The sequence below is a fragment of the Cervus elaphus genome, chromosome X (assembly GCF_910594005.1).
Source record: "Cervus elaphus chromosome X, mCerEla1.1, whole genome shotgun sequence".
Taxonomy (NCBI): Eukaryota; Metazoa; Chordata; class Mammalia; order Artiodactyla; family Cervidae; genus Cervus; species Cervus elaphus.
The window spans coordinates 77,285,036-77,306,046 of NC_057848.1; the positions used below are offsets into that span (position 1 = coordinate 77,285,036).

General features: G+C 38.8%; 1 protein-coding gene across 1 annotated transcript; it reads left to right on the top strand.

Moving 5' to 3' along the window:
• The first annotated feature begins 1,845 nt into the window (after window positions 1–1,845).
• On the top strand, window positions 1,846–20,315 carry LOC122689788 (heat shock transcription factor, Y-linked-like). Its single transcript, XM_043896520.1, has 2 exons — window positions 1,846–2,358; window positions 19,629–20,315. Exons 1-2 carry the CDS (start codon window positions 1,846–1,848, stop codon window positions 20,313–20,315), a joined length of 1,200 nt encoding a protein of 399 aa, XP_043752455.1.
• The last annotated feature ends 696 nt before the right edge of the window (window positions 20,316–21,011 follow it).

Here is a 21,011-nt window from a genome sequence, read left to right on the forward strand (position 1 = left end):
ATACAGAAGTTAAAATCCCTAGGTTAATGGTGACACAACTCTCCTCATCCAGAAACAGTCAAAGGCATTCACAGAGTTACATAGAGCAGAGAAAAAGGCGGAGGAAGATAGAGTTGCCTAGGGGGAGAAAAGGGAGAGTCAAAAGGGGAGAGAGCAATCAACTCAGGAAACAAATCCCTAAGTGAAAGCAGATCCTAAAGATTTTGTTCCTAAAGTTACCATGTTGATGACCATTTTAAGAAAGCAGAAGTAAACAACCAAGAATAAAATTTAGACTCGTTTAAGTAGTGTAAAAAAAGAGGCCAAAATCATTCTCATATATATATATATATATATATATAATGTTTAAAAAATAGATTTATGTTTATTTTTTAGAAAGGTAATAATAGTCAATAGAAATAAAAGTTTAGGGAATAATAAAGAACTAAAAGTTTTAAAATTTAAAGAAATCATAATTATAGAAATAGATCTCAGAATTTCTAAGAAGTTGTTTTATCCTTTATGGTGTCAGTACATTGTCAGATAGTCTCTTGAAGCTTGTACGTGTGAATGGCTACTGTTTCCCCTCAAGTGAACAGTCTCGGCATTAACTACAGACTGTTATTCCATTGAACCTGTCACCACAGGGTTGGTTTACACTTCTTTGCTAATATTTTCTTCTTCTATTTGAAAGCATCTCCCATGTCTGGTTTTCAACATGAACACAGGTGTGGGAGCCTCTTATTCATTTTCACTTGCTCAGTCATTTGGTGGTGAGGAGCAGGACACTGAAAACAGAAATTGAACCTGCAACTGAGATTTTCTGTCACATTTAAGATCAACCTCTAAGTCCAACACTGTATTTCTTTTCTTGTTCTAAGCAGTCTCTTCTTTAGATTGAAAAGTATGAAAGAAAGAGAGAGACATAGGGGATCGTAGACCTCCTCATGTTCCAAGAGTAATTTTAATCAGAGAAGTTAGAAAAGGCAGAAACAAAGGAAAATAATCAAGCAATATAAAATAATAAGGATTTAGCCATTAAGCAAAGTCAAGGATCTTTAGTTCCTCCTCAAGGGCCACAGATAATATTCTGAGCAATATCCTGTGCACAGTTTTAGAGATGCTAAAGCCCCAACCAGGCTGAAATTTAAGTACATAGACCACATAGTCGATGGAACCAGCCAGTCAATGATGTTGTCTCCCAATATCCTCAGTAACAGTCCATAGTAGAATGTCCTAAAGCTGATCACACACCCCATGGCCTACCCTGACTCTGTCGTTAAATCTTTCCCCTGAAAGCATTTGGGGAGTGTGGGTCTTTTAATCACCAGCTGCTAGGACGCCTTATTTGGTCCTACAATAAACATTACACTTGCTTTCACTGCAAGGCACAGTCAGTTGATTGACTTCATTGCACAGAAGTGAGCAGACCCAAGTTTGGTTTGGTAACAGTACTGAATGCTAAGAATGTGTGTATAGAAGAGTGATGAATCACTTTTGTTTCAGGAACCAAGTAGATTTATTGATGTGAGTTTTCTGTGTAAATATTCTTTAGGAATGAGATTTTGCAGGTTTCACATTTTTGGTTACTATTTATGTAAGCAGCCTGTATTTAAGTTGATACAGAAGTAGACACTGGTTGAACATTACCCTTCAATTGCTAGGAGACCAGTGACTTTGTGATGTCACAGCTACCCTTCAATTGCTAGGAGACCAGTGACTTTGTGATGTCACAGCTTTTTGACTTTGAGAACCACTGTGATGGTCTAGAAAGTTTATCTCTGTAGGCCAGCCAGGCAGCATTTGAAGTTGCGGAGTGTAAAATCAGACAGATAAGAAAAGTATCTGAGGAAATATTTCTTTGAGATGGCACATTTTTCTTCAGAATTTCAAGATGTGCTTCCTAGAGATGAATCAACTGGTTCAGAAACCACCATTAGATCCCCTTTGTGTGATTACACACATACTGAGGACTCAGTTTTGAGATCTATCATTGAAGAAGCAGCCTTTCAGGCTTTGTTTGAGGAAGTAGTGTTAAAAATGCCACGTTACACATTTTCTGTCTCTGAAACAGATGAATTGAACGATTTTCTTTCACTCAATTTTCCTCAAAAACTTTGGAAGATAGTTGAAAGTGATCAGTTTAAATCTATTTGGTGGGATGAGAGTGGCACTTCTATAGTGATCAATGAAGAAGTCTTCAAGAAAGAAGTCTTAGAAAGAAAGGCCCCTTTCAGAATATTTGAAACTCATAGTGTGAAAAGTATAGTTCGACAGCTTAACCTTTATGGGTTTAGAAAAAAGCAACAAACTTTTCAAAGATCTGCTTCACTAGCTGACTTTCTGGAAGAAGAAAACAATGTCTCTGTTTTGAGCAAGGTATTCCAAACTTTTCACTTATTATTGGCAATATGTAAGATTAAATCATGTAACCTAGAAAGCATGTTCACATATGTAGCTAAAACTGAATTTAAAATTGAGATAACAAACTGTTGAAAAGCTTTGTTTTTTGAAGTTGAGAACAGCTAGACGTTAAAATATTTGATATTTAACAAACATTCCTAGCAACTTGAACCCGGATACAAGTCCTGAAGCTAATTAAAGTGGGATTGACTATATATGTTTACAACATATTTTTACTTGGTATTTACTGTATATGTTTACAACATATTTTTACTTGAGGATCATAATTGCTTCTAACATGTAAGGTTTTTTTTTTTTTTATAGTGCTTATGCTTTCATGGTTTTTTAAATTATATTTTAAATTTTAATTGGAGGCTAATTACATTAGAATATTGTAGTGGTTTTGCCATACATGACACGAATCAGCCATGAATGTACATGTGTTCCCCATCCTGAACCCCTCTCCCACCTCCCTCCCCATCCCATCTGTCTGGGTCATTCCAGTGCCCCAGCAATGAGCACCGTGCTCATGCATTGAACCTAGACTGGCGATCTGTTTCTCATATGTTAATATACATATTTTGATGCTATTCTCTCAATTCTTCCCACCCTTGCCTTCTCCCACAGAGTCGAAAGGACTGTTCTTTACGTGTGTGTCTCTTTTGCTGTCTCACATATAAGGTTATCGTTACCATCTTTCTAAATTGCACATATATGCTTTGGTATACTGTATTGGTGTTTTTCTTTCTGGCTTAATTCACTCTAAGGCTCCAGTTTCATCCACCTCATTAGAACTGATTCAAATGTATTCTTTATAATGGCTGAGTAATATTCCATTGTGTACATGTACCACTGTTTTCTTATCCATTCGTCTGCTGATGGAAATCTAGGTTGCTTCCATGCCCTGGCTATTTTAAACAGTCCTGTCATGAACGTTTGCGAACAAGTGTCTCTTTCGGTTCAGGTTTCCTCGGTGTGTATGCCCAGCAGTGGGATTGCTGGGTCATATAGCAGTTCTATTTCCAGTTTTTAAAGGAATCTCCACACTGTTCTCCAGAGTGGCTGTACTAGTTTGCATTTCCACCAACAGTGTGAGAGGGTACCCTTTTCTACACAGCCTCTCCAGCATTTATTGTTTGTAGACTTTTGGATAGTAGTCATTCTGATTGACGTAAGATGGTACCTCATTGTGGTTTTGATTTGCATTTCTCTGATAAAGTGTGATGTTGAGCATCTTTTCACATGTTTGTTAGCCATCTGCATGTCTTCTTTGGAGAAATGTCTGTTTAGTTCTTTATCCTGTTTTTTGATTGGGTCGTTTATGTATTTGGAATTGAGCTGCAAGCGTTGCTTGCAGATTTTTGAGATTAATTCTTTGTCAGCTGCTTCATTTGCCATTATTTTCTCCCATTCTGAAGGCTGTCTTTTCACCTTGCTTATAGTTTCCTTCGTTGTGCAAAAGCTTTTAAGTTTAATTAGGTCCTATTTGTTTATTTTTGCTTTATTTTCCATTACTATTGGAGGTGGGTCATAGAGGGTCCTGCTGTGATTTATGTTGGAGAGTGATTTTCTAGCAGTTTTATAGGTTCTGGTCTTATGTTTAAATCTTTCATACATTTTGAGTTTATTTTTTGTGTATGGTGTTAGAAAGTGTTTTAGTTTCATTCTTTACAAGTGGTTGATCAGTTTTGCCAGCACCACTTATTAAGGAGGTTGTCTTTTCTCCATTGATTATCCTGCCTCCTTTGTCAAAGATAAGGTGTCCATAAGTGCGTGGATTTATCTCTGGGTTTTCCATTATGTTCCATTGTTCTATATTTGTGTCTTTGTGCCAGTACCATACTGTCTTGATGACTGCAGCTTTGTAGTGTAACCTGAAGTCAGGCAGGTTGATTCCTCCAATTCCATTTCTTTCTCAAGATTGCTTTGACTATTCGAGGTTTTTTGTGTTTCCATACAAATTGTGAAATTATTTGTTCCAGTTCTGTGACAAATACCATTGGTAGCTTGATAGGGATTGCATTGAATCTATAGATATCTTTGGGTAGTAAACTCATTTTCACTATATTGGTTCTTCGAATCCATGAACATGGTATATTTTGCCATCTGTTTGTGTCCTCTATGATTTCTTTCATCAGTGGTTAATAGTTTTTATATATATATATGTCTTTTGTTTCCCCAGGTAGATGTATTTCTAAGTATTTGTTCTTTTCGTTGTAATGGTGGATGGAATTGTTTCCTTAAATTCTCTTTCTGTTTTCTCATTGTTAGTGTATAGGAATGCAAGGGATTTCTGTGTGATAATTATGTATCCTGCAACTTTACTATATTCATTGATTAGATCTGGTAATTTTCTGGTGGAGTCTTTAGGGTTTTCTATGTAGAGGATCATGCCATCTGCACACAGAGTTTTCCTTCTTCTTTTCAAATCTGGAATCCTTTTATTTCTTTTTATGCTCTGATTGCTATAGCCAAAACTTACAAAACTATGTTGTATAGTAGTGGCCAGAGTGGGCGCCCATGTCTTGTTCCTTTAGGAACATTTCCTTTAGGGGAAATGCGTTCAATTTTTCACCATTGAGGATAATGTTTGCTGTGGTTTTGTCATATATAGCTTTTATTATGTTGAGGTATGTTCCTCCTATTCCTGCTTTCTGGAGGGTTTTTTTTTTTTATCATAAATGGATGTTGAATTTTGTCAAGGGATTTCTCTGCAGCTATTGAGATAATCATATGGTTTTTATTTTTCAGTTTGTTAATGTGGTGTATTGCATTGATTAATTTGTGAGTATTAAAGAATAATTTCATCCCTGGTATAAAGCCCAGTTAGTCATGATGTATTATTTTTTAACATGTTGCTGGATTCTGTTTGATAAGATTTTGTTAAACATTTTTGCATCTATGTTCCTCAGTCATATTGGTCTGTAGTTTTCTTTTTTTGTGGCATCTTTGTCTGGTATTGGTATTAGGGTGCTGGTGGCCTAATAGAATGAGTTTGGAGGTTTACATTCCTCTGCAATTTTCTGGAAGAGTTTGAGTAGTATAGGTGTTAGCTCTTCTCTAAAATTTTTCAGCTGTGAAGCCATCTGGTCCTGGGCTTTTGTTTACTGAAGGATTTCTCACTATGATTTTTATTTCCATGCTTGTGATGGGTCTGTTACATTTTCCATTTCTTCCTCATTCAGTTTTGGAAAGTTGTACTTTTCTAAGAATTTGTCCATTTCTTCAAGTTGTCCATTTTATTGGCATATAGTTGCTGACAGTAATTTCTTATGGTCCTTCAATAATGTATATTCTGTTGTGATTTCTCCATTTTCATTTTTAATGTTTTAAAATTTGATTCTTCTCCCTTTTTAACTTGATGAGTCTGGCCAGTGGTTTGTCAATTTTATTTATCTCCTCAAAGAACCAGCTTTCAGCTTTGTTGATTTTTGCTATAGTCTGTTTTGTTTCTTTTGCATTTATTTCTGCTCTATTTTATTATTCCTTTCCTTCTACTTACTCTGGAGTTCTTCATTTCCTCTGTTTCTTGTTACTTTAGGTGTAGAGTTAGGTTATTGATCTGACTTTTTCCCCCTTTCTTGAGGTAAGCCTGTATTGCTATGAACCTTCCCCTAAGCACTGCTTTTACAGTGTCCCATAGGTTTGGGGTTGTTGTGTTTTCATTTTCATTCGTTTCTGTGCATACTTTAATTTCTTTTTTATTTCTTCTGTGATTTGTTGGTTAATCAGAAGCGTGTTGTTCAGCCTCCATATGTTGGAATTTTTAATATTTTTTCTCCTGTAATTGACATTTAATTGTACTGCATTGTGGTCTGGAGATGCTTGGAATGATCTCAATTTTTTTGAAATGTCTTACAGATATCAATTAAGTCTAACTGGTCCATTGTATCATTTAAAGTTTGTCTTTCCTTGTTAATTTTCTGTTTAGCTGACATATCCATATGTGTGAGTGGGATGTCAAGGTCTCCCACTATTATTGTGTTATTGTTAATTTCCCCTTTCATACTTGTTAGCATTTGCCTTACATATTGTGGTGCCCCTTTGTTGGGTGCATATATATTTATAATTTTTATGTCTTCTTCTTGGATTGGTGCTTTGATCATTATGTAGTGTCCTTCTTTGTCTCTTTTCACAGCCTTTATTTTAAAGGCTATTTTATTTGATATGAGTATTGCTACTCCTGCTTTCTTTTCGTCTGTATTTTCATGGAATATCTTTTTCCAACCCTTCACTTTCAGTCTGTATGTGTCCCCTGTTTTGAGGTGGATCTCTTGTAGACATGATATATAAGGGTCTTGTTTTTGTATCCATTCAGCCAGTCTTTGTCTTTTGGTTGGGGCATTCAACCCATTTACATTGAAGGTAATTATTGATAAGTAAGATACCATTGCCATTTACTTTGTCATTTTGGGTTTGAGTTTAGATATCCTCTCTGTGTTTCCTGTCTAGAGAGGATCCTTTAGCATTTGTTGGAGAGCTGGTTTGACGGTGCTGAATTCTCTCAGCTTTTGCTTGTCTGTAAAGCTTTTGATTTCTCCTTCATATTTGAGTGAGATCCTTGCTGGGTATAATAATCTGGGTTTTAGGTTTTTCTCTTTCATTACTTTCAGTGTGTCTTGCCATTCCATTCTGGCCTGAAGAGTTTCTATTAAAAGATCAGCTGCTATCCTTATGGGAATCCAAATGTCTCTTATTTGTTGTTTCTCCCTTGCTGCTTTTATTTTTTCCACTTATTTTTATTAGTTGGAGGCTAATTACCTTACAGTATTGTAGTGGTTTTTGCCATTCATTGACATGAATCAGCCACGGATTTACATGAGTTCCCCATCCCAATCCCCCCTCCTGCCTCCCTCTCCATCCCATCCCTCTGGGTGTTCCCAGTGCACCAGCTCTGAGCAGTTGTCTCATGCATCCAACCTGGGCTGGTGAGCTGTTTCACTTTTGATAGTATACTTGTTTCAATGTTATTCTCTCAGAACATTCCACCCTCGCCTTCTCCCACAGAGTCCAAAATTTTGTTCTGTACATCTGTGTCTCTTTTTCTGTTTTGGATATAGGGTTATCATTACCATCTTTTAAAATTCCAAATATATGCATGAGAATACTGTATTGGTCTTTATCTTCCTGGCTTACTTCACTCTGTATAATGGATGCCAGTTTCATTCATCTCATTTAAACTGATTCAAATGAATTCTTTTTAATGGCTGAGTAATATTCCATGGTGTATATGTACCACAGCTTCCTTATCCATTCGTCTGCTGATGGGCATCTAGGTTGCTTCCATGTCCTTGCTATTATAAACTGTGCTAGGATGAACATAGGGGTACACGTGTCTCTTTCAGATCTGGTTTCCTTAGTGTGTATGCCCAGGAGTGGAATTGCTGGGTCATATGGACGTTCTATTTCCAGGTTTTTAAGGAGTCTCCATACTCTTCTCCATAGTGGCTGTACTAGTTTGCATTCCCACCAACAGTTTAAGCGGGTTCCTTTTACTCCACACCCTCTCCAGCATTTATTGCTTGTAGACTTTTGGATAGCAGCGATTCTGACTGGTGTGTAATTTTACATCATTGTGGTTTTGATTTGCATTTCTCTGATAATGAGTGATATTGAGCATCTTTTCATGTGTATGTTAGACATCTATATGTCTTCTTTGGAAAAATGTCTGTTTAGATCTTTGGCCCATATTTTGATTGGGTCATTTATTTTTCTGGAATTGAGCTTCAGGAGTTGCTTGTATATTTTTGAGATGAATCCTTTGTCTGTTTCTTCATTTGCTATTATTTTCTCCCAATGTGAAGGCTGTGTTTTCACCTTGCTTATAGTTTCCTTTGTTGTGCAAGCACTTTTAAATTTAATTAGGTCCCATTTGTTTATTTTTGCTTTTATTTCCAATATTCTGGGAGGTGGGTCATAGAGGATCTTTCTGTGATTTATGTCGGAGAGTGTTTTTCCTATGTTCTCCTCTAGGAGCTTTATAGTTTCTGGTCTTACATTTAGATCTTTAATCCATTTTGTGTTTATTTTTGTGTATGGTGTTAAAAAGTGTCCTAGTTTCATTGTTTTACAAATGGTTGACCAGTTTTCATAGCACCACTTGTTAAAGAGGTTGTCTTCTTTCCGTTGTATATTCTTGCCTCCTTTCTCAAAGATAAGGTGTCCACAGGTACGTGGACTTATCTCTGGGCTTTCTATTTTGTTCCATTGATCTATATTTCTGTCTTTGTGCCAGTACCATAGTGTCTTGATGACTGTGGCTTTGTAGTAGAGCCTGAAGTCAGGCAGGTTGATTCCTCCAGTTCCATTCTTCTTTCTCAAGATTGCTTTGGCTATTTGAGGTTTTTTGTATTTCCATACAAATTGTGAAATTTTTTGTTCTAGTTCTGTGAAGAATACCATTGGTAGCTTGATAGGGATTGCATTGAATCTATAGATTGCTTTGGCTAGTATAGTCATTTTGACAATATTGCTTCTTCCAATCCATGAACATGGTATATTTCTCCATCTATTTGTGTCCTCTTTGATTTCTTTCATCAGTGTTTTATAGTTTTCTATGTATAGGTCTTTTGTTTCTTTTGGTAGATATACTCCTAAATGTTTTATTCTTTTTGTTGTAATTGTGAATGCTATTATTTCCTTAATTTCTCTTTCTGTTTTCTCATTGTTAGTGTATAGGAATGCAAAGGGTTTCTGTGTGTTAATTTTATTCCTGCAACTTTACTATATTCATTGATTATCTCCAGTAATTCTGGGAGAGTCTTTAGGGTTTTCTATGTAGAGGATCATGTCATCTGCAAACAGTGAGAGTTTCACTTCTTCTTTTCCTTTCTGGATTCGTTTGATTTCTTTTTCTGCTCTGATTGCTGTGGGCAAAAGTTCCAAATCTATGTTGAATAGTAGTGGTGAGATTGGGCACACTTGTCTTGTTCCTGGTTTTAGGGGAAATGCCTTCAAATGCTTTCAATTTTTCAACATTGAGGATAATGTTTGCTGTGGGTTTGTCATGTATAGCTTTTATTATGTTTCAGTATGTTCCTTCTCGGAGAAGGCAATGGCACCCGACTCCAGTACTCTTACCTGGAAAATCCCATGGATGGAGGAGCCTGGTAGGCTGCAGTCCATGGGGTCACGAGGAGTCAGACATGACTGAGCGACTTCACTTTCACTTTTCACCTTTATGCATTGGAGAAGGAAATGGCAACCCACTCCAGTGTTCTTGCCTGGAGAATCCCAGGGATGGGGTCACACAGAGTCAGACACGACTGAAGTGACTTAGCAGTAGCAGCATGTTCCTTCTATTCCTGCTTTCTGGAGAGTTTTTGTTTTTGTTTTTTTTTTATCATAAATGGATGTTGAATTTTGTCAAAGGCTTTTTCTGCATCTATTGAGATAATCATATGGATTTTATCTTTCAATTTGTTAATATGGTGTATGACATTGATTGATTTGTGGATATTAAAGACTCCTTGCATTCCTGGGATAAAGCCTACTTGGTGATGATGTATGATCTTTTTCATATGTTGTTGGATTCTGTTTGCTAGAATTTTGTGAAGGATTTTTGCATCTATGTTCATCAGTGATATTGGCCTGTAGTTTTCCTTTTTTCATGGCATCTTTGTCTCGTTTTAGATTAGGGTGATGGTGGCCTCATAGAATGAGTTTGGAAGTTTACCTTCTGCAGTTTTCTGGAAGACTTTGAGTAAGATAGGTGTTAGCTCTTCTCTCAATTTTTGGTAGAATTCAGCTGTGATGCCATCTGGTCCTGGGCTTTTGTGTGCTGGAAGATTTCTGATTACAATTTCGATTTCCATGCTTGTGATGTGTCTGTTAAGATCTTCTGTTTCTTCCTGGTTCAGTTTTGGGAAGTTATACTTTTCTAGGAATTTGTCCATTTCTTCCAAGTTTTCCATTTTATTGGCATAGAGCTGCTGTTAGCAAATTCTTATGGTCCTTTGTATTTCAGTGTTGTCTGTTGTGATCTCTCTATTTTCATTTCTAATTTTGTAGGTTTGGTTCTTCTCCCTTTGTTTCTTAATGAGTCTTGTTAACAGTTTGTTAATTTTGTATATCTCCTCAAAGACCCAGCTTTTAGCTTTGTTTATTTTTGCTATGGTCTCTCTCTCTCTCTCTTTTTTTTTTTTTTTTTGCTTTTATTTCTATCCTAATTTTTAATATTTCCTTCCTTCTACTAACCCTGGGGTTCTTCATTTCTTCCTTCTCTTGTTGCTTTAGGTGTAGAGCTAGGTTATTTATTTTACTTTTTTCTTGTTTCTTGAGGTAAGCCTGTAATGCTATGAACCTTCCCCTAAGCACTGCTTTTACAGTGTCCCATAGGTTTGGGGTTGTTGTGTTTTCATTTTCACTCGTTTCTATGCATATTTTGATTTCTTTTTTTATTTCTTCTATAATTTGTTGGTTATTCATAAGCCTGTTATTTAGCCTCCATATGTTTGAATTTTTAATAGTTTTTTTTTTTCCCTGTAATTGCGATCTAGTCTCACTGCATTGTGGTTAGAACAGATGACTGGAATGATTTCAATTTTTTTGAATTTTCCAAGACCAGATTTATGGCCCAGGATGTGATGTATTCTGGAGAAGGTTCCGTGTGCACTTGAGAAAAAGGTGAAATTGATTGTTTTGGGTGCAATGTCCTATCGATATCAATGAGGTCTAGCTGGTCCATTGTGTCATTTAAAGTTTGTGTTTCCTTGTTAATTTTCTATTTAGTATATCTATCCATAGGTGTGAGTGGGGTTTTAAAGTCTCCCACTATTACTGTGTTATTGTTAATTTCCCCTTTCATACTCATTAGCATTTGCCTTACATATTGTGGTCCTCCTATGTTGGGTGCATATATATTTATAATTGTTATATCTTCTTCTTGAATTTATCCTTTGATGATTATGTAGTGTCCTTCTTTGTCTCTTTTCACAGCCTTTATTTATTATTTATTTAATTTTTTTCTGATTTATTTTTATTCGTTGGAGGCTAATTACTTTACAATATTGCAGTGTTTTTTGCCATATATTGACATGAATCAGCCATGGATTTATATGTGTTCCCCATTCCGATCCCCCCTCCCGCTTCCCTCTACATCCCATCCCTCTGGGTCTTCCCAGTGCACCAGACCTGAGCACCCGTCTCATGCATCCAACCTGGGCTGGTGATCTGTTTCAGCCTTGATAGTATACTTTTTTCAATGCTGTTCTCTCTAAACATCCCACCCTCACCTTCTCCCACAGAGTCTAAAAGTCTGTTCTATACATCTGTGTCTCTTTTTCTGTTTCATTATCATCTTCTAAAATTCCATAATATGCATTAGTGTACTGCATTGGTCTTTATCTTTCTGGCTTAATTCACTCTGTATAATGGGCTCCAGTTTCATCCATCTCATTAGAACTGATTCAAATGAATTCTTTTTAATGGCTGAGTAATATTCCATAGTGTATATGTACCACAGCTTCCTTATTCATTCGTCTACTGATGGGCATCTAGGTTGTTTCCATGTCCTTGCTATTATAAACAGTGCTGCAATGAACACAGTGATACATGTGTCTCTTTCATATCTGGTTTCCTTGGTGTGTATGCTCAGGAGTGGGATTGCTGGGTCATATGACAGTTCTATTTCCAGTTTTTTAAGAAATCTCCACTCTGTTTTCCATAGTAGCTCACAGTCTTTATTTTAAAATCTATTTTATCTGATATGAGTATTGTGACTCCTGCTTTTGTTTGGTCTCCATTTGCGTGAAATAATTTTTCCTATCCCTTCACTTTCAGTCTGCATGTGTCCCTTGTTTTGAGGTGAGTCTCTTGTAGACAGCATATATAGGGGTCTTGTTTTCGTATCCATTCAGCCAGTCTTTGTCTTTTGGTTGGGGCATTCAACCCATTTACATTGAAGGTAATTATTGATAGGTATGGTCCCGTTGCCATTTACTTTGTTGTTTTGGGTTCGCTTTTATACAAGCTTTCTGTGTTTCCTGTCTAGAGAAAATCCTTTAGCATTTGTTGAAGAGCTTGTTTGGTGGTGCTGAATTCTCTCAGCTTTTGCTTATCTGTAAAGCTTTTGAATTCTCCTTCCTATATGAATGAGATCCTTGCTGGGTACAGTAATCTGGTTTGTAGATTATTCTCTTTCACTACTTTAAGTATGTCCTGCCATTCCCTTCTGGCCTGAAGAGTTTTATTGATAGGTCAACTGTTATCCTTATGGGAATCCCTTTGTGTGTTATTTGTTGTTTCTCCCTAGCTGCTTTTAATATTTGTTCTTTGTGTTTGATCTTTGTTAATTTGATTAATAAGTGTCTTGAGGTGTTTCACCTTGGGTTTATCATGTTTGGGACTCTCTGGGTTTCTAGGACTTGTGTAACTATTTCGTTCCCCATTTTAGAGAAGCTTTCAGCTATTATCTCCTCAAGTATTTTCTCATGGCCTTTCTTTTTGTCTTCTTCTTCAGGGACTCCTATGATTCGTATGTTGGGGCATTTCACATTGTCCCAGAGTTCCCTGAGGTTGTCCTCATTTCTTTTGATTCTTTTTTCTTTTTTGCTCTCTGCTTCATTTATTTCCACCACTTTATCTTCTACCTCACTTATCCTATCTTCTGCCTCCGTTATTCTACTGTTGGTTCCCTCCAGAGTGTTTTGGATCTCATTTATTGCATTATTCATTATATACTGGCTCTTTTTTATTTCTTCTAGGTCCTTGTTAAACATTTCTTGTATCTTCTCAATCCTAGTCTCCAGCATATTTATCTGTAACTCCATTTTGTTTTCAAGATTTTGGATCATTGTTATTATCATTATTCTAAATTCTTTTTCAGGTAGATTCCCTATCTCCACCTCTTTTATTTGGCTTGGTGGACATTTTTCATGTTCCTTTACTTGTTGGGTATTTCTCTGCCTTTTCATCAGTTTAGATTGCTGTGTTTGGAGTGGCCTTTCTGTGTTCTGGTGTTCTGTGGTTCCTTTTTATTGTGGAGGTTTCTCCCGGTGGGTGGGGTTGGATGATTGGCTTGTGAAGGTTTCTTGGTTAGGGAACATTGTGTCGGTGTTCTCGTGCATGGAGCTGGATTTCTTCTCTCTGGAGTGCAATGGAGTGTCCAGTAGTGAGTTTTGAGATGTGTCTATGTGTTTGGTGTGACGTTGGGTAGCCTGTATGTTGACGCTCAGGGCTATGTTCCTGCATTGCTGGAGAATTTGCATGGTATGTCTTGCTCTGGAACTTATTGGCTCTTGGGTGGTGGTTGGTTTCAGTGTAGGTATGGAGGCTTTTGGGTGATCTCTTATTACTTAATGTTCCCTGTAGTCAGGAGGTCTTTGGTGTTCTCAGGTTTGGGACTTAAATGTCCTTCCTCTGGATTTCAATCTTACTCTTCCAGTAGCCTCAAGGCTTCTCCAACTATACAGCACTGATAATAAAACTTCCTGGTTAATGGTGGAAAGATTCTCCACAGTGAGGGACACCCAGAGAGGTTCACAGAGTTACATGAAGAAGACGAGAGGGAGGAAGGGGATAGAGATGAACAGGAGGAGAAAGGGGGGACTCAAGAGGAGAGAGAGAGATATCTATGCAGTACTCTCTTCCCTAAGTGCTCTCCATAGCCCAGAACACCCACAGAGATTCACAGAATTGGATTGAGAAGAAAAGGGGAGGGATGAAATAGAGGTGATCTGGGGGAGAAAAAGGAGAGTCAAAAGGGGGAGAGAGTCATTTTCACACTCCTGAGTAAAAATGGGTACTGAAAATTGGATTCTTAATGTCCAAAATTGATATCAAATACTGACAAAGATTAAAAATCTAGAGTAGAGGTTAGACTCTTAAAAATACAATATTCAAAACAAAAACACAAAAATTTAAGAAATATATATGAAGGTCGCTTTAAAAATAGGGTCTTCTTTTTATTTTCAAGGCTAGAGTGAAATGAAAATGAAAGTTAAGGAGTAATAGAGGACTCGAAAAGAAAATAAAAGAAGAAAGGAAAAAAGAAAAAAAATTAATTAAAAAATAGTAAAAATGTATGAAACTGAAAATTAAGGAGTAATGGAGGAGTAATAGAGGATTTTGAAACAATAACAGAATAAAAATTAAGCAGTAATAGAGGAGTAATAGGGAATTTTAAAATAAAATAAAAGAAAAAATTAAAAAAAACTTAAAAAAATTTTAATTAAAAAAATAGTAAAAATATATCTAGGAATTTCTCTGGAGCTGTTGCATGCAGAGTGGGTTCGATTCAGTTTCAGACAGCTCCTTGTTCCAGCTTACACTTCTCGATATCTATAGGCCCCTTCTGGTTTAGTTGGTGTTGGCCACAGTGATTTAATCTGTTGCACAAGTCACTTCTGAAGTGGTTCCCTTTGTTTATTTCGCTTCTGTTTGCAGGTCTCTTCTGTGTCTAACTTCCACCCTGACACAAGCAGGCGGAGGTTGTCTCTTGTTTAGGCTCACTTGTTCAGTCGTGTCGTGGGAAAGGAGGGGCACTGCAGAGAAATGTCACTGGCCTGTGTGGGGAGCAGTCGCAGTATTCCAGCCACACTGGGTTTGTCCCCACTCTTGGTGCATGTGCTTTCCCCATCTACACTGCTCAGGCTCCAGGCTGCTCTATAGGGAGTGGGCCCTGAGTTGCGTGCGGTTCCAGTTTTTGGGTACCCCACAAAAGCACAGACTCGGTTGGGCCTTCGTTTTGTGCCTTCCCCAGCCCGAGCAGCTCAGGAGGCCAGGAGCTTAATGAGTGCACTCTCCCTGGGTGCAGTGCACCTTATCCCCTCAGTGGTCCCAGCCTCAGTTTCCACGTGTGCCGGTCCGGTGCACCTTGTATCTGCTCTGGGGAGCTGGTGTCTAGCCGCGACCCTCCCGGTGGATGTCAACCATCCAGAATCTCAGGAAGTCTTTGGTTAGAAACTGGAAGCCTGTTTGCAGTTTGGTAGGGGATGCCATTTCTGGGGCCGAGTTTGCCTCTTTCCCCTCCTTCCTGCCTCCTGCCTCCGGCGGGGGGTTGGCTAGTCCACAGCTGGCTAGCTCTTCTCTGGAATTGTTCACTCTTTCTTTTGTTCTGCGAATGGCCGGCAGTGTGTTCCGTTAGCGTGCTTTTCGCTGGTTAATTTTCTCTCTCTCTCTTGCTATCCCACAGTTTAAGTTGCTATCTCACGTTAGCTCCCTCCAATTGCCCTCAGGGCGTTCAGGCCCGGTCCTTACCCTAAGCAATACCGCCCGCTCCTCTCCGATCAGCCTCCACTTGCTGGTGGCGGATGTGAGCGTCTGGGGTACTTTTCTGCTGGGAGTTGCTTTTAGGCATGTAATCTGTGGGTTTTATTTATTTCTCCTCCCAGTTAGGTTGCCCTCTGAGATTTGAAAACTTCCCCCAGACCCACCAGTGGGAGGGTTTCCTGGTGTTTGGAAACCTCCTCTATTACAACTCCCTTCCCGGGATGGTTCTCTGTCCCTAGCTCTTTTGTCTCACTTTTTATCTTTTATACTTTGTCCTACCTCCTTTGGAAGACAATGGGCTGCTTTTCTGGGCACCTGATATCCTCTGCTAGTGATCAGAAGTTGTTTTGTGCAGTTTGCTCAGTGTTCCAATGTTCTTTTGATGAATTTGTAGGGGAGAAATTGGTCTCACCATCCCATTCCTCTGCCATCTTAGTTCCTCCCCTCTCCCTTGCTGCTTTTAACATTTGCTCTCTCTGTTTGATTTTGTTAATTTGCTTAATATGTGTCTTGGGGTGTTTTGCCTTGGGTTTATCCTGTTTGGGGCTCTCTGGGTTTCTTGGACTTGGGTGGCTATTTCCTTCCCCATTTTAGGGAAGTTTTCAACTATTATCTCCTCAAGTATTTTCTCATGGCATTTAGTTTTGTCTTCTTCTTCTGGTAGTCCTATGATTCAAATGTTGGTGTGTTTAACATTGTCCCAGAGGTCTCTGAGGGTGATTTTATTTCTTTTAATTTTTTTTTTTTATTTTTTCCAGTCTGCTTCATTTATTTCTACCATTCTATCTTCTACCTCACTTATCCTATTTACTGCCCCTGTTATTCTACTGTTGGTTCCCTCCAGAGTGTTTTTGATATCATTTATTGCATTATTCCTTATTGATTGACTCTTTTTTATGTCTTCTAGGTCCTTGTTAAACATTTCTTGCATCTTCTCAAACCTTTTCTCCAGGCTGTTTATCTGTAACTCCGTTTTGTTCTCAAGATTTTGGATCACTTTTACTATCAGTATTCTGAATTCTCTTTCAGGTAGATTCCCTATCTCCTCTTCTTTTGTTTGGTTTGTTGGACATTTATCATGTTCCTTTACCTGCTGATTATTTCTCTGCCTTTCCATCTTGTTTACATTGCTGTGTTTGGGGTGGCCTTTCTCTATTCTGACACTTTGTGGTTCCTCTTTATTGTGGCTCTTTCTCGCTGTGGATGGGGTTGGTCAGGTGGCTTGTCAAGGTTTCCTGGTTAGGGAGGCTTACTTCGGTGTTTTAATGGGTGGAGCTGGATTTCTTCTCTCTGGAGTGCAATGAGGTGTCCAGTAGTGAATTTTGAGATGTCTATGGGTTTGGTGTGACTTTGGGCAGTCTGTATATTGAAGCTCAGGGCTACGTTCCTGCATTGCTGGTATGTCTCGTTCTGGAACTTGCTGGCCTTGTGTGGTGCTTGGTTTCAGTGTAGGTATGGAGTCTTTTGGATGAGCTTTTATCATTTAATGTTCCCTGGAGTCAGGAGTTATTTGGTGTTGTCAGGTTTGGGACTTAAGCCTCCTCCCTCTGGTTTTCAGTCTTATTCTTACAGTTGCCGCAAGACTTCTCCACCTATACAGCACTGATGATAAAACATCTAGGTTAATGATGAAAAGCTTCTCCACAGTGAGGGACACCCGGAGAGGTTCACAGAATAACATGGAGATGAGAAGAGGGAAAAGGGAGATAGAGGTAGATAGGGAGATAGAGATAGAGGAAGAAGAGATAGAGATAGAGATAAAGGACTCAAAAGGGGAGAGAGAAAGCTATCCAGTAATCAATTCTCTATGTACTCTCCACAGTCTGGGCACCTCAGAGGGGTTAACAGTTACACAGCGACGAGAAGAGGGAGGAAGGAGACAGAGGTGACCAGGAAGAGAAAAGGGGGTGTCAAAAGGAGAGAGACAGATCCGGCCAGTAATCAGTTACCTAAGTGTTCTCCACAGCCTGGAACACACAAAATGATTCACATAGTTTGATAGAGATGCGAAGGGTGAGGCAGGAGATAGAGGTGACCTGGTGGAGAAAAAGGAGAGTTAAAAGGGGAAGAGAGCAATCAAGGCTGTAACCACACTCCCAAGTTAAAATGGGTACTGAAGATTGGGTTCTTAAAGGCACAAAATTGATAATAAATACCAAAAAGCAAAGATTAAAAATCTAGAATAGAGGTTAGACTCTCAAAAATGAGATATTAAAAAAAGTCACAAAAATTAAAATATATATATATATGAAGTTAGCTTTAAAAATAGGGTCTTTTTTGGCAAGGTAATAGTAAGTTATAAAAATGAAAATTAGGGAGTAATAGAGGACTCTAATGACTTAAATAATGGTAATAGTAAAAATATATCTAGGAATTTCTCTGGAGCTGTTGCAGGCAGTGTGGGGTCAGTTCAGTTTCAGATAGTTCCTTGATCTGATTTATACTTCTCAAGACCTATAGGCCCCTTCCAATGCAGTCGGTGCTAACTACAGGGTTTTAATCTGTTGCACCTGTCACTTCCAGAGCAGTTCCCTCTGTTTATTTTAGTTTCTTCTATTTGCTGGTCTCTTCAGTGTCTAATTTCCACCCTGACACAAGGGGGCAAAAGTGGTCACTATTTAGGCTCACTTGTTCAGTCATGCTGTGGGGAGGGAGGAACACTGTAAAGAAATATCACTGGCATGGGAAATGCTCGAAGACTCGGCCGCACTGGGTTTGCCCCAGCTCAGGGTGCGTGCACTTTCCCAGTTTATACTTCTCAGGATCTATGTTGCTTCTGCTAGTGCACTGTCTGAAGCAGGCCCTGGGTTGTGTGCACTTCCCACCTCTAAGCCACTCAGGTAAGGTTCTCGGGTACTCCACAAAGGCGTGGACTCAGTTGGGCCTGTGTTTTGTGCCCTTCCCAGGTCCCAGCATCTCAGACGACCAGGTGCTTGTAGTAGTCTCCCCAGTTGGGGAGTGCATCTTACCACCTCCCCGGTCCCAGCCGCTTGGTTTCTTGGGTGGCAGTGGGCGTGCCTGTCTCAGGTGTGCTGTGTGTCTCTTCTGGGGAACTGATCTCTGGCTGTGACCCTGCCGGCTGATGTCAACCATCCAGAATCCCAAGAAGTCTTGGTTAGCAGCTGGGTGCCTGCTTGCAGTTTGGTAGAGGATGCCTCCCTGGGCCCGATATTGCCCCTTTCCGGCTCTAGCTGCCCCTGCTTGCTTCCCCATCTCCAGGGGTGATGGGATGGTCTGCAGCCGGCTAGTTCTCCTCTGGTATTTGCTCAGTCCTTTGTTCTGTGAGCGGGCCTCGCCATGCCTTAGGTTAGGGCTTTTCATGGGATAGTTCTCTCTGACTCTCTCTCTCTCTCTGGCTATCCCACAGTTGTGGTTGCTATCTGATGTTAGTTCCCTCAGATGCCTCGGGCAGTTCAGGCCCTGTCCTTACCCTAAGCAATGCAGCCTGCACCTCCCTGTTCAGCCCACACTTGCTGGTGGTGGATGCGAGCACTGGGAGTTGCTGATAGGCACGTAATCTGTGGGTTTTATTTATTTATTTATTTTTCTCCTAGTTATGTACCCCTCTGAGATTCCAACACTCTCCACAGACCCACTGGTGAGAGTGTTTCCTAATGTTTGGGAACTTCTCCTCTTTTAAGACTCCCTTCCTGGGACAGATCTCCATCCCTACGTCTTTTGTGTCTCTTTTTATCTTTTATATTTTGTCCTACCTCCTTTCAAAGACAATGGGCTGCCATTCTGGGGGCTTGATGTCCTCTGCCAGCATTCAGAAGATGTTTTGTGGAATTTGCTCAGCTTTCAAATGTTCTTTCAAAGAATTTGTGGGGGAAAAAGTAGTCTCCCTGTCTTATTCTTCTGCCATCTTCAGAACGCCTCTCTCTAACACGTAATATGTTAAAACTACTAATGGAGGTATTTTATTTGATGCTATTTCATTTGTATCATTAAAAGAGTAAATGCTTATAGTTTAGTTTTGCTTGTGAGTTTTACTTTGATTTATAAAGAAACTAAATAATTCTCTCCTTTGATTTTAGATACAAATCTATCATAATCCAAATTTCAAAAGAGGCTATCCCCAACTTTTAGTAAGAATGAAAAGAAGAGCTGGGATTAAAAATGTCTCTCCAATATCTTCATTAGTTCGAGATTACAAGAAGAAGCATGTTAAAGCACGGGGCAACATAGATGATTGTAACTCTAATTTTCTTCCTGAAACTAGTGGGGAGAGTGCATTTTCAGCCTCGAGAAGCTTAAGTGTGCCTTTCATATGGAAGCCTTATACCAGGCAGACAGTCGCTAATAGAAGTGCTCTATCTCCGTGTGATTTTCCTTCCCCATCATCAATATCAGTTAGACAAACAGAACAGATTGTGATAGATCAACCTGCTGTTTTAAATCAGTTGAGCATTTTAAATTGGCACTCACATAGCAGCTACACTCAAGCAAATGGCCTCATTGACAACGTTACTACTACAATTACTTCTATTTCTCAGAACCACATCATATCTCCATTACAGAGTAGTTATTTTGGACTGATGGTAGAGCCTTCTAAATTTCCAGTTAGGTACAGTGATATGTCAGCCTATGACAGTCCTTTTCCTAACCTGCAACAGAGTGGCAATTCATGGTCCCCAGTGCCAAGGATCTGTGATATATCTGCCTCCTCTCTTTCAAAGTCAACTCATCAAAAATCTTCATTATATGAAAACCATCCTAATTAAAACTGATCTATCAAATATGTGCCAGATTATACAACATAATGAAGATTAAAATTTATGGTGGGAGACGTCAACAAATTCCTACAATTCTCATATTTGAACAATAAAGTTACATGTTCATCTTCATAGTTTCATTTTCTATTTTGAAACGAGTAAACGGGGCCTTATTTCATTGTCTGGCTATATTAATGTGTTGTTTTATACACTCTTTAGTTCAAGGAAGCATTGTTTATGCATCCTAGGTAAATGATAGCTAATCAGTTGTTTCTGAGCAAGAAAATGAGAATAAAGGGAAAAGAGGTAAAGACTGCAAAACTGATTTCTGAAATCATCCCTGCTGAAGTGAATGGGTGTCTACATTATGATGGTATGGGAGAAGGAAGGGATACAAATAAAATAAAAAAATGCAAATACACAGTACATACCTTGGAGTATTCTGAGTTACATAATACTCTATGAGTTACTGGATAGAGTCTTAAGAGGTTAGACAGATTGTCCTCATTATAGAAATTCATTTCACCTATGAAAATATAGATGTTGTAGCATATCCAAAATCATGATCACCATCATACCATCACTGGGATACCAAAGATAACATGACCTAGTCAATGATTGGCCCATGGTCAGCACAAGATTGGCACTTTACAAGATAGGTATTTTACCTTATAATACAAGGCATTATATAGGATCATTTTTGCT

Bases quoted from the DNA above. Each gene is read 5' to 3' on its own strand.
- LOC122689788 (XM_043896520.1), top strand. From the start codon at position 1,846: ATGGCACATTTTTCTTCAGAATTTCAAGATGTGCTTCCTAGAGATGAA. The intron at 2,359-19,628 runs GTATTCCAAACT...CTTTGATTTTAG, and splicing joins ATGTCTCTGTTTTGAGCAAG to ATACAAATCTATCATAATCC.